This window comes from Equus quagga, chromosome 4, assembly GCF_021613505.1.
Source record: "Equus quagga isolate Etosha38 chromosome 4, UCLA_HA_Equagga_1.0, whole genome shotgun sequence".
NCBI classification, from domain to species: Eukaryota; Metazoa; Chordata; class Mammalia; order Perissodactyla; family Equidae; genus Equus; species Equus quagga.
In genome coordinates, this window is record NC_060270.1 from 35372360 (window position 1) to 35386338 (window position 13979).

Here is a 13979-nt window from a genome sequence, read left to right on the forward strand (position 1 = left end):
GGGAGGGGGTCCATGGGGTGGGGGTCCATGGGGATGGTGTCCATGGGGAGGGGGTCCATGAGGAGGAGGTCCATGGGGAGGGGGTCCATGGGGACAGGGTCCAAGGGGAGGGGGTCCATGAGGAGGGTGTCCATGGGGAGGGGGTCCATGGGGAGGGTGTCCATGGGGATGGTGCTCACTGAAACTATGATTATGCTCATGCCGACCAGAGTGGAAGGGATGGCCAAAATGGCGTGGTCCACCATGGATGTTTCTATGCTCCTAGCAAAGGACACAGAAAAGTGAATATTATCAGGCAATACAAAAGAAGTTAGATGTTTAACTTGATTTAGACCAATGGCTTCCAGACTTTTGGATTCCACAAATCAACATTAAAAGCAGGAGTACCAAAAAAGAGTTCTCACATTTTGATCTAGCCGAGCTGACATTTAAAAATATAAACAACACCTATCATCTACCACCATCATTATTTCACAAAAGGAACAATATTTTGATAACATAGGAGTCAGAAAGATAATCTCAGAGTAAAGGATGGTCCTTTACATGGAATAAATGTTATATTATGAAAAACTGTCCTTACTATCCTTATTTTTCTTGTTTCAAAATAAAATGGTGAAATTATATTATGGAATAGCACTCATCTGTAGACCAATTTGGAAAACTAGGGCCTTATAATTTATATGCTCAACAGAGTCTGAGGCTTTGTGATATAAGCATCTCTTATTCCTAAAGGTTGAGCACTTCACCTCTTCACTCCCCTCCTTGTTTAGATTTTAATATTTTAAAAAATCTATGGAGCCATGTTCATGGTGACAAATATGCCCCCTTTTTTTGGTTTGGCACATGGATGTCTGGATTATTTTCAGTTTGTTTGCTGATATAAAAAAATACTGTGAAGAATATCTTGGTATGGAACAAAGCTTCCTGAGACAGATGTACCTAATAATCAAAGCTAGGAATTATTAGGTCTCAGCACTAGAGTCCTGACTACAAGGGCCATTTTCAAATTCATTAAAGGTTGGTTAGTCATGATTTTACTCTTCTGCCAAATCTTACCCCTCCTCAATTCTAGAAAAATTTTTATACTTTTTTTGTCATACTAGAAATTTCACTCCTTTTTCCAGGGACCTACCATCTGTATTTCTCCCCGATCCAGTCTCTTCTCTCTCTCCCTCCCTCTCTCTCTCTCACACACACACACAGAACCACAAGAACAAAATACACCATGTGTGTGAAAAAAATGTCAAAAGATGACAAAGGCTACTTAGGCAACCCACCTCAAGGTTGAAGACTTTACAGTTTACTACAATGTCTTTTGGGATTTCCAAGGCAGAGACTCCTACATCATAGGACAAATCTGCTCTGCAGAATCCAAAGACCTATAAAGAAGAGAGAGGCCTGTTAATGTGTGTGTGTGTGTGTGTGTGCGCGTGGCAGATGGTATGAAGGTGCCCAGCTAGAGTTATAAACTTCCAGACATTTGGGAAAGGAAGAAGAGCTTTAGAAAAATCAGGGTAGTATTATCAAATATCTCCACCAGATATTTAACAATCTTTCCTAGTCAACACTTTTGGGAAAATGCAGGTTCTGAAGCGTTTCATTACAAGTTGCTGTGATTCTCCTTCCCGAGCCGTCACCAGGACTGGGCTTCCCACTACTGGGGGGTAGTGAGGAATACCACCTCATCAGGTGCTTGCCTTTAGGCCAACCTTTCTTCACTGAAGACCTGAGTTATCTGTGCCCAGACAGAAGGAAGAGCTGCATAGAAGAGGATTTGCACAACTTTAACCAGTTCTTTGGAGGAAAGTATTGGAAAGTAGGGAGCTAGGATAAAGACGGTTTGCAATGACCTGTCAAAGTGACTGTCGGCTGGCCATACCCTAAGTATAGGGGCTGTGACTGGCTTGCAAACCTATGCCCCAGAAGACCCTAAACCCAGCTCTCAAAGTTAGACTAGGACAAGAAAAAAACTCCTTTCTGGAAGAGATTGTTAGCATTGAGGTTCTGAGTACAGTTTTGGAGCCCGACAGACCTATGTTAATCCTGGTTTCACCATTTAGTGGTTACGTGTTTAGGCAAGTTAAAATTTCTAAAATTTCTGAAACTCAGTCTTTATCTGTAAAACGGGTGTGACACTATCTACCCACAGGTTGTGGGATGGCTTAATTAAATGAGATAATGCTGTGAAACACTTAGCACTAAGAGGCCTCTTCTCCAGCCACCATGTTTCTGCACTGGGTTTTCATTACCCATGCAAAGATATGTAAAAGTATGATGGGGATGGGAAAGGTGGAGGGAGGCATCTTTTGTGGTGGCAACTTAAGCAGGATTCTAGAACTGCTTCAGATTGCAAAGTTGAACAGCCAGAAAAGGAGCTAATGAATGCTTCCTCTCTTCCAGTCCTGAAGAATGTGTTGTCAAACCTCAGAAAAATCCTGGACCTGAAATCAGAAGGCCACCATTAAGATCCTGCATCCTAACACTTCCTAGCTATGTGCCCTTAGGCAAGTGGTTAAACTTCTAGGCCCTCCTGTCCCAGGGAAATGGGGACAGACACTTGCTTCTCCTCAGTGGGGTTGTCATAGGGCTCCAACAAGGCAGTAATACATGTGAATGTGTTTCGTAAACTATGACCATACAAATGCTGAGTATTATTAAGATCTTATTGCAGGTTCATGAGTATCAATTTATAAATGATTAGGGGAAAATCCCACCGGGCTGAGCACAGGAGAAATGCGTTCTAATCTCAGCTTCGTTGTGAACACTGGGCAAGAGCCCTTACTTTGCTGAGCCTCAGTTCCCTCCCCATTTGTCACATGAGGTCACTGAGAGGACTACATGAGATGAAGCAAATGAAAGCACCCATGGGTGTAGGTTCTTAGTATAAATGGGTTATTAGTTTTAGCAAAGTCTTTAATCATAATGGGTTTAGAAACTTAGTTTTAAGTTGAGGTATATATCATGTATATTATCAAATAATTTTCTAGTGATTCACTTAACTTTTCTGTGCCTCAGTTTCCCCATCTGTAAATCAGGGATAAAAATAGTACCTACCTCATAGAGTGGTGGTGGGGTTAATAAGTTAACATAAGCGTAAAGCACTTACAAGTGTTCCTGGCACACAGTAAGCACTGTCCAAATGTTACCTAGTGTTTCACAGACATTCATAATGCTCACCTTAGACGGTCTGCGAAAATGGTGACTGGAGCAGTTCCTCACAGAGAAGTCCAAATAGTACTTGGTTCTTTCCCCTCCTCTCTGGAACAAAGTAGATCAAACCAGTTTCAGGAACATAAAAAGTAGGAAAAAAATTCAGAAAATAGATATCTACTATCCAATATACTGTAAGTACTGTGAGGATTCAAAATCACCAATATGTGCCATTTTTCTTATGGTGTCTGCCTTTTAAAAATTTGTTATGTAAGTGATAAAGTGAATACTATCTCATTGAAAAGGTTCAAATAATACTGACATCAACAAGCATAGTGAAAAATCACCCTTCCTGCACCCCAACCTCTCTGAGGTACCACTATCATCCATTTGATGTGTTTCTCCTTCTAGTCTTTTCCTATATATGTTGCACATATACACATATATCTGATTATTTAACATGAGTGGGCTCATAGACTAAGTATTGTTCTGTAACTTGCTTTTCCCCTCAGCAACATGTTGTGAAACTCTTTCCAATGCATATCGGTTCAAAACATTCTTTTTAGTAACTGTGTTGTATTTACTCCATTGTTTGTATGCACCATAATCTATTTAACTTTGCATTTTCAAAATGCATGATACACATCAACTAGCTGCTCTACAAGACCACTCTGGGTGGGAGGTGCTTGGGTCCTTGGACTGGGAGGTAGGAAAACTGTCCAGCTCCTGCCACACTGCTGGGTGTGGTGAGGTAGTTTCTCTGAGCCTCAGCTTCCCATCATAATACAAAGAAGTTGGGACCAGATGATTTTTTTTTTCTTGCTGAGGAAGATTCGCCCTGAGCTAACATCTTTGCCAATCTTCCTCTATTTTTTATGTGGGTCACCGCCTCAGCATGGCCACTGACCAGTGGTGTAAATCTACACCTGGGAACAGAACCCGGGCCACTGAAGTGGAGCATGCTGAACTTAACCACTAGGTCACAGGGCTGGCCCCAGGACCAGATGATATTGAATGATTCACATAACCCTAATATGTTCTTTTGTCTTTCCCTCTTTCCTGTTTGGGGTTTTCCCTCCCTTCTGTCAGACATTCACCCTTCCTACTACTCCAAAAAATAAAAAACTGCAGTATGGTAGTTCTTTGGTATTTGCTGCCTGTCTGTTTAAGCTGCAACAGGGATCTCAATTTGAAAGGTAGCTGGCCAAGTGAGGTTGGTGGAGAGGGATGGAGCTGCTGAGTTTGCACCCGCCTGGTTGGAGCCTGGGCTCTTGGACACTAGCTGGATATGAGTAGAGACTCACCGCTCTTGCTACTCTCTCCACTTTGTCCACTCTGAAAGAGGCAAAATCATCATTCTCTCTCTTGTACTTCTCAAGGGCTCTGTCAGCTAGCTGTCTGTAGAGCTCGGTATCCTCAAAGAAATCAAAGAGTACGGGGCTGTCTTTGGTATTGGCCAGCGCTGAAAAGACTGGAGAAAGAAGATGGCGGCTTTGCAGTTACTGGTTTGGAAACAGCAGCGTTAATGCTGGAACTTAATACGTATAAGCATGGTGGCAAGAATAACAGCAGCTTCCATTTTACAGATGGGCAAATCAAGAATTGGAGAAGCTAAGTAACTTGTTCAAGATCGAATCAGCCAATCAACAGCAGAGCCAAATGTAAACCCAGATCCTTCTGATCTTCAAGTCTCTGTTGTGACCTCTATTAATAATGCCCTCCCATCACTCATAAAGTGTTGATATTTTAGTGAACTCTTCCTGTCTCTGGCAAAGAGGGAGAGACATCCTTAACATAAAGTTTTGCTCAGAGAAAGGAGAAGATACGGCTCAATTTTTCCTTAAGGCGACCTCCTGAATGAGTTGCTTGACTGTTGAATTTTTGTATATTGAATCATGTTGAGACTTGCTATTTTTAAAGCAACTCTGTAATCATTCTTTTTGAAAAAGTAAGTAAAAGAACATGGGATTTAGAATCATCCCTGGTAGGATAGGGTCATGTCTTCCCCACATTTTGCCTGTGTTCTCAAGGCCAAATTATTGAGCCTCTTTTAGCTCAGTTATTTTATCTCTAAAATAGAAAGTATCGTAATCTTTACCTCATGGTCTTGTTGTGAAATTAAATGAGGTAACATATGTATAATTGCTTTGCAAACTGCAGAGTAATAAACAACTTTTAGATGTCGACGTCAATATTTGCTGAGCGCCAAGTGCTTTGCAAAGTATATTACAGAGACCACCTTATTTAATTCTAACAAAGACCTGAAGGGCTAATACTATTGCTATCCTCATTTCACCAAAGAGGAAAGCTTAAAGAGGTTAAGTAATTGCCCTCGAGACCACACAACTAGGAAGTAATGAGCTTGGGGTTCAAACTCAAGCAAATCTGACCCCAGAGCCCATGTTCTAAACAATGATGCTATTCTGCCTCTCATAGATTTCTATTTTTATATATTGAATTTCTTTAAAGGAAGGTGCATGAATAACAGGGGAAAACTCTCTCCTTTCTCTTCTCAAGAGAGTAAGTAATAATCAAGTTCATGAAGGCAGGGACCATTTCTGATATATACATCTATAGTATTATATGATAAATACCACCGAGAGATTGAATTTTATATTAATCTAGAATTAAGTAGCATTTTAACAGATTACCATACCGGAACTTGTGGTGCAGTTAAAGTCTTTCACTCTAAGATCCTGAGATTCATTCAAATATGTTATTGCTAATACCTTGCATTGTCCGATCACCTGTAAGAAAGAGGTGTTTGTGTCATTGCATACTGCTTTCCTCAGGTTGAATAGGAGGGAATAAAAAAGTAAAGTGAGACAACATACTTTTACTATCAGTTTAAAATTTATTTGTTGTTTCTATCACGAAATCCTCTCTCAAAACCTGTATTTTCTTAGTCTGTTTCTGTGTGCTGGATGCTATAGGCATCTAAAACCCTCATGAGAACCAGGAAGAAACTACTTAAATGGATCATGACCATATCCCAAACATATTCAAGGAGAAAAATGCTAAAACTCCTAGATATGTAAACATGTTATTTTCTGGAACTGAAATCTTCTGTCTGTGCTTACTCATCTTTGTTTTCTCCTCCCATGGCAGAGAGCCTGGGATCTGAGTACTCAAATGCAATGTGCAGAAGAAGGCCCTATTCCTTACGGTAACTCCAACTAAACCCTCCGGCCATTCCTGCTACCAGCCTTTATAGGACACAATTACAAGTCCACAGGTTCTCAGACTCATAGACTGTAAGGACCAGAAAGGGCCTTAGAGTTCATCTGCTCTCAATGCCTCCTTTTATTTTACAGATGAGGAGACAAAGTCTGGTGATGTTAGGTGATTTGCCCAAGGTCTCACAGCTGGTCATGCTATCTCATAGGAGCACAAGCCCCACTGACTTATCTTGAACTGGGTTCCCAGGTATGGCTCTGAAGAGAATGTCACTCAAGGTCAACATAGTCTTCATGAGTCAAGAGGCAGAAGCTGCTCTTACTCTTCTACTGTGTTAGCCTAGGCATGTGGCTACCCATGGTAAGCAGAGTCGACAGAAGTCAAGAATGCTAAGAGGAGGGGAATGGTACCCTGTTTACTTACTATATCAGATGGCCGTCTAGAAACAGCTGGCTCACAGTCTTCCCCGTGTTTCTTGTATAGCACCGGACAGTCAGATTCTTCCACATCTAGGACTAAATAATAGACAGCTGCGGATTCCTAAGGAAAGCCAAGAAAGCAGCAGGTGAGTAGCATGCGGGAGCCCAGTGCATTTTCAATAAAAACAATCTCTTTATTTCTTAAACAGAATTCCTGGTTTTCTCCAAATCATTGCAGATGTCCTACCTTTGTGTCATTTGATCTATTTATTTGAATAAATAGCTTCAAAGAGTTACTTCCAAATATTCTGTTTAACAGTTTGTGATGTTGCTCCTGCCCATGAGCTTTAAAAAGCAATCACTAAATAGCAGTGTTGGTTTGGGTGGAGGTGTTGAAGGTGCAAGCCTAGAATTCTAAGTGATGACAGTCACATAATGGCCTCCAATCTGTATATGTAGTTGTGTTGTCTCCCCCAGCTCTATTCCTGCACTTGGATTTCTGTCTTGATTTCGACTTGACCAAAGCTAAGATCACCCTCTTTTATTGCAACTTTCCCTCTCTCAACTTCCCTTGTCTTTTGTCAGCAGCATCATTAACTATTTGTTGCCTTAGTCTTCGGCTTAAAAATGTGACATCAACTTTGATTTCTTCCCTTTCTTTGCTTTTACTATTCAGTCAGCAGGCCTTGAATGGTCTTCCTTTGAAATGTCTCATGTCGTTTCTTCATTCTTATTGCCCTGTGTCCCATTGCCTGGGTCTGATCTTCATTTCCTTATTCCTGAACTAGCTCATGAAATGCTTCCTAGTTCACATCCCTGTCAGTTGCATCCGTCTCTCCAGGGACGCTATGCCCGCTTCCAACACACCCCTCCACTTTCTGTACTACCACTGGGAAGTAGCACTGTGCTGATTCATCCTGTGTCCTACCCACGTGGCAGAGAGCCTGGAATGGGACTAATGATCACTAAATTGCTGGTTGAATCCTAAATTCCTGCACTCTCGTTCTCTGTAATCTTTGGTGCCTCATGTCTAATACTTTAACAACTATCATTTTCTCTGCTTGTCCTCTGTGGTACTCCGTGGTCTGGCCTCCCTGATTCAGTGGGTCCAGCACAGGGTAAGTTATTTTTTGGAGGGTGGGGAGGGAGGCCTCCGTCCATAATCTCTACAAGCCCTCAAATCCATTCCAAGTAAGCATAGAATCTAAGTGAAGACAGTAGGCTTGCTTTGCTTCAAGACAAACCTACTGTCTCTCTTTCAAGCTGATGGCTTCTCCAAAGCTCACACAGAACTTCTGGAACCTCTCTGCTTATGTTCAGTTACTCGCTGATACCTTCCTTCCTGATTCCCTTCCCCCATAGAGGTGGTATGCCTGGAATTCTCCTGGAATGCTTTTAACCCGGGTCACCTTCCTCTTCAAATCCTGTTCACTCTTCAGGACCCCAATGAAGCCTCCTCCCATTCAATCTTAATCAATCTCCTTTCATTAGATTGCTCCAGCATCTATACCACGCACTTGGTCACTTGAGTACATCTTATCTTACAGTTTGCCCATGTGTGCATGCGAGCTGATTACTATTTCCTTGAGGGCAAGGCCTGCAGCTCATTCTAATTTTTCTCTTACACTACTTAGCATTTGATTGTGCTCTGCACACATGCTTATAGATTGATTCATAGTTGAGTATATACTAATAACAAACATTAATTTGAAGGAAAAGAGAACAGTCTAGAGCAGCAGCAGAAACTAAACAGAAAACCCTGATCAAAGCCATTCTGTTGTGCAAAACAGTAGGCTTAGGGGCCAGAGTCACACTGGTCCCTGGTGCATGGTCTCCTGACTGAGCTCTGGCACGAGCAATTCCTCACCGCTTTGTCCACGTGGGCATCAGCAATCCGCACCAACTCGAAAAGGTAGCCATTCCATCGTCTTTTATTGATCTGGTCTAGAGCTGTCTTAGCCACGGACTCAGTTTCATCGCAGTTCAGGGGACTCACAGCAAAGGAGGCCCGCAGCGTGAGCAAAAGGGTCCAAAGCAGGGCTGCAGTGCACGCCTTCATTGTGTTACAATGTACAAACCATCCCTCGCTGTGATGTACCACAGCAGAGACTTCTATACAGACCTTCTAAAACACACACGCTATTGATTAGACAAAGTTTTTATGCAGGTTTGTTGTGTAACCGGGGATGTTCACCTTGACCCCTGGTTAAAAGGTCTGTCAACACGCTGTAAATGATTAGTAAGTCCCAGGGACAGAGAGTTGAGACACGCCACTGGTGAGTGGTAAAACTGTGGGTTGCGCAAATCTGGATATTTCTAGTAGGTGGTAGATCCAGAGTGCGTTTTTGACCATGACCCCTGCCTACATTGGTGTGGGGAAACAGGTTAGAAGTAAAGTAATTTTCCTCCATCTGCCTCCCCGTCCCTGTCAGATATTTCCACCATCACCCCCTCTTTGGATGACTGCTAACAGTCCTCAGTAGAATGCAGCCGCATTATTGAAGGGCAGTAACATATTAAAAGTTTAACACCAGGAAAGGAACTGAGTTCACGTAAAATGGAATGATTAAGAGGCTGTTGCTTCGGAGTCAGATCTGAGTTTCAGCCCTGCTCTGTTACTGTCTTACTGTGTGATGCTGAGTAAGCTATAAAACTTCTCCGATTCTTGGTTTCCTCACTTATAAAATGGGGATTAATAACTCTTGGCAGTATTGAGTAATAATAAGAAAACACATATAAAGCAACCAGTGCAATTCTTGGCAGAGACTCAGGTGCTGTATAAATGATGCTATTGATTATCATTGTTATTGTTGTTATTATTATTATGTGTGCCTGGGAAGAAGTTGGGGCCCCTCATATCATTCCAGTTCTCTGTGGCCCTTAAAGCGTGCCAAAGAGAATTGGTTCACGTGGAAGAGAACCATGGTAAGGGTAGGAGTAAAGCCATTTGATGCCTATCCCAGAGAAGGGGTTAGAGGGAGCATGTCACTGGGAGAGGGGCTCAGCATTGGTGGACAGAGCTAAGATTAAGCTGATCCCCAGCCCCACCCCTCCAAAGAAACCAATATACTTATATGGGCCCTTTGTATCAGCAGAGCCCGGTAGCATCAGACAGAACCAGCGGGAATGAGCCTAGATTCCTTCCCCACTAACCAGTCACTTAAATAACATCTCCGTTCCTTCCTGCTCTCTTCTCTGCAGTGAGTGTGTGTAAGGGTCTACAGCAACGGTTCTCAGCCGTGGCTTCATACTAGAATCACCCAAGGAGCTCTTAAAAATCCTTATGTCCAGGCTTTCCCCCAGAGCAATTAGATCAGGATCTCTGGGGGTGAACCTAAGTATCGGTAGTTTGAAAATTCCCAGATGATTCTAATGTGCAGTCAAGGTTGAGAACTACTGGGGCTCCAGACAGATCTGAAGGGAGGGGAAGAGTCTGCGGAGAGAGGGAAAGGGGAGGGGTATGTGAAAAGCAGACCTCACCTCCCAGAGTCACAGATTGGTTTAGCAAGCGCTAAAAGTGGAAGAAACACATTTTGAATTATGTTTGAGGTTGAACTTTTAATATTATTAACAACACTAGCTTTTAAATACCCAAATGGGACCACTCCAGTGTAACTCAGAATGCAGCAATAGTACAGACTCCGGTCAGGGTGTTATTAAGAGGCTCCAACCCAGGAGCTATTGATTAAAACAAAAACTGTTTTATGTTTCAATGAGTCGAGCTCCTTAATTAAGCCTTTCTATTATTGCTATATTGGCCACACCCAATAGGGAGTGCAGTGGGCAAGCCAAATGCTGATGGCGTGAAAGGGAAGGGGCTGGGAAAAGGGACCAAGGTTGAGAATCAGCTTGTCCTACAGTACTGTTTTGCTGAGACTCAGGGGGTACTCACAAGAGCCATGCATTCTCTTCCCCTTGCTTTATTGAATCTTTTTTTCTTCTTCTTCTCCCCATAAGCTCCCCTGTACATAGTCGTGCTATGTGGGACGCAGCCTCAGCATGGCCTGATGAGTGGTGCCATGTCCGTACCCAGGATCCGACCCGGCAAAACCCTGGGCCGACAAAGAGGAGTGCACGAACTTAACAATGTGGCCACCGGGCTGGCCCCTATTGAATCTTGAATATAGACAAAATGCTAGTGATGCCATTCTGTTAACTGGGGTAGCTTCAGGTGAACATCTTAGGAAGCAGATGGCACGTGCTAGGGTGGCAATGGTCAGGAGCCGGAATGATGGTGAGTAGGGGAGATAGTTGTCCTGGGGAACTGTCTCCTGATCTAGGAAGTGACATTTAGCTTTGGTGAAGCTTCTTACTGGCTTTGGGAAACTTCCTGACAGTCCTGAGCTGGAGAATAGCCTGAGATGTGGAACTGAGAGGGAAGGGTGACTTTTCACAATGCGTCGATAGATCTACACCTCTCCCTACTCACTCCAGCATTCAGGCTCTTCCTGGGCAGCCTGGCCACAGTATCAGAAAAATTCACTTAATAGAATTTCTGTTATTTAAAACATTTTTTCTCATAATAGAACACATTCTCTTTCCAAAAAATGTGGAAAATACAAAAAGTATAAAGGAAAATTCATCTAATTCCACTACCTGAGTGAAATCATTGACTACTATCTATTTCTTCATAGACTTTTTTCTACTTGAATATCTGTAATATATATGTTTTTACATTATTGGAATTATTCTATACATACAGGCATTTTTTTCCCTCTGCTGTGGTTGAGAATTTACTTACTCACAACCTCTAAATTTTGGGAGCATTAAAAGAAGCCATGTAAGCTTTATAAATATTGGGTTTCTGTGGGTTTTTTGGTGAGGAAGATCGGCCCTGAGCTAACATCTGTTGCCTATATTCCTCTTTTGCTTAAGGGAGATTGTAGCTGAACTAATATCTGTGCCACTCCTCCTCTATTTTTTTGTGTGTGGGAGTCCACCACAGCATGGCTTGATGAGTGGTGCGTAGGTCCGCACCTGGGATCTGAACCAATGAGCCCCAGGCCGCTGAAGCAGAGCGCATGAACTTAATCACTACGCCACTCGGCTGGTGCCTGTTTTTGTTTTTTTAAAATAAAATTTTATTTTTTATTTGAGTTATTTTAATTATACAATTTTTAGTCACAAATATAATCCCTGAACAAAGAAAAAAAAAAAACCAGAAAATTACAGAATATATAAAATAAAAATTACATCTCTCTCCCTTATCCCACATCCTCCAAACCCTTTCCCAAGGGAAGGACTTTTAACAAGTTCTTGTTATATATGGTTTAAACATTGTATTTTCCTTTAAGGTTATACCATGAGGAATTTCCCAAATCATTAAGTATTTTTCAGAAAGATTATTTTCAGAGATCATGTGATATTGTATGTTATTTATGTCTGTAATACATTAATCCTCCCCCATGTTTTGGCCATGTATGTTGTTTCCAAGTATTTGTTCTTGTAAGTAATGCTACAAGGTACATCCTCGTAAATTTCTGGTTCCTTTGGAAATCTCTGGATCGGTTGACAGAATTTTATAACATTTAGCTTTTTATAATAAAAGGCACTTTTTAAAAAAAGAAGATTCCCATATACTTCCTGCCCACTCTCCCCACATGTACAGCTTCCCTAACTATCAACATTCGCACCAGAATGGTACATTTGCTATAATTCATGAACCTACATTGACGTACCATTATCACCCACAGTCCAAAGTTCATGTTACAGTTCACTCTTGGTGTTGTACATTCTATGGGTTTGGACAAATGTATAAAGACCTGTATCCATCATTATAGAACCATACAGAATGGTTTCACTGCCCTAAAATGTTCATCCCTCCCTTCCCCCAATCCCTGGCACCCACCGATCTTTTTACAGTTTCTATAGTTTTGCCTTTTCCAGAATGTCAGGTGATTGGAATCACAGAATATGCAGCCTTTTTCAGATTGGCTTCTTTCACTTAGTGATATGCATGTGAGGTTCCTCCATGTCTTTTCATGGTTTGATAGCTTATTTGCTTTTAGCACTGAATAATATTGCACTGTCGGTACATACCACGGTTTATCCACTCAATTACAGAAAGACAACTTGGTTGCTTCTAAGTTTTGGCAATTATGAGTAGAGCAGCTATAAGCATTCATGTACAAGTCTTTATGTGGACATAATTTTTCAATTCATTTGGGTAGATACTAAGGAGCATGATTGCTGGATCATATGATAAGAGTATGTTAGTTTTGTAAGAAATTTCCAAACTGTCCTCAAAAGTGGCTGTACCATTTTGCATTCCCAACAGCAACAAATGAGAGTTCCTGTTGCTCCACATTCTTGCCAGCTTTCAGTATTGTCAGCGTTCTGGATTTTGGCCATTCTAATAGGGGTGTAGCAGTATCTCAGTTTTTTCTTTCTTTTATTTTTGGTGAGGAAGATTGGCCCTGAGCTAACATCTGTTGCCAATCTTCCTCTGTTTTGTATGTGGGACGCCACCATAGCATGGCTTGATGAGCAGTGTGTAAGTCCACACCCAGGATCCCAACCCGTGAACCCTGGACTGCCAAAGCAAAGTGTGCGAACTTAACCACTATGCCACCAGGCCAGCCCCATCTCACTGTTGTTTTAATTTTCAATTCCCTAAAGACATTTGATGGGCACATCTTTTCATATGCTTATTTGCCATCATATATCTTTTCTTTGGTGAGGTGTCTGTTCAAATCCTTAACCCATTTTTAAAATGGGTCATTCATTTTCTTATTGTTTAAGGAGATATTTTTAAAGATTCATTAAAGAGAACTCTTAATACCACGTAAAAAGAAATGCCCAACTCTTGAAGTTGCAGCATAGAAGATTAATGTTTGCAATTTGCAAAGCACTGAGTATTTGCATACAAAGGCCTCAAATGATTAATTATTGCAGTATGTTGAGACTATTGGCAAGACTATTGGATTAGCCTGCCTGCATGCAGTTTGCAGAGTAAGAAATGAAGATTCAGAATCAAAAGCTGGAGAAACAACATCTAAGAGAAGAGCCAAATAGGAATGTGAATGCCTTAGGGGAAGTCATCAGAAGGGTAGGAGAAGGACCTGGAAGATGTAGGACAAAGTCTACTTGAGAAAGTGTGAAGAAAGAGCAAGAGTCCGTACTGCCAGATGCTTGAAAGAGGATAAGTAAATGTGAACAGTGGGGCTGGCCCCGTGGTGTAAAGTGGCTAAGTGGCTAAGTTTGTGTGCTCCCCTTTGGCGCCCTGGGGTTCAC

At 41.8% G+C, this 13979-nt stretch overlaps 1 protein-coding gene across 1 annotated transcript in view; it reads right to left on the bottom strand.

Moving 5' to 3' along the window:
• The window catches only part of HRG (histidine rich glycoprotein), a 9448-nt gene extending 581 nt beyond the window's left edge, over positions 1 to 8867 (bottom strand). Inside the window, exons 1-7 of the mRNA XM_046657982.1 lie at positions 8614 to 8867; positions 6751 to 6867; positions 5807 to 5897; positions 4455 to 4621; positions 3178 to 3258; positions 1278 to 1379; positions 137 to 261 (exon numbers count right to left, since the gene is read on the bottom strand). Of these exons, the coding sequence (XP_046513938.1) occupies positions 137 to 261; positions 1278 to 1379; positions 3178 to 3258; positions 4455 to 4621; positions 5807 to 5897; positions 6751 to 6867; positions 8614 to 8805 (875 nt within the window). The 5' untranslated portion in view covers positions 8806 to 8867. The remainder of the gene's footprint in view (positions 1 to 136; positions 262 to 1277; positions 1380 to 3177; positions 3259 to 4454; positions 4622 to 5806; positions 5898 to 6750; positions 6868 to 8613) is intronic.
• Between the last annotated feature and the right edge of the window lie 5112 nt (positions 8868 to 13979).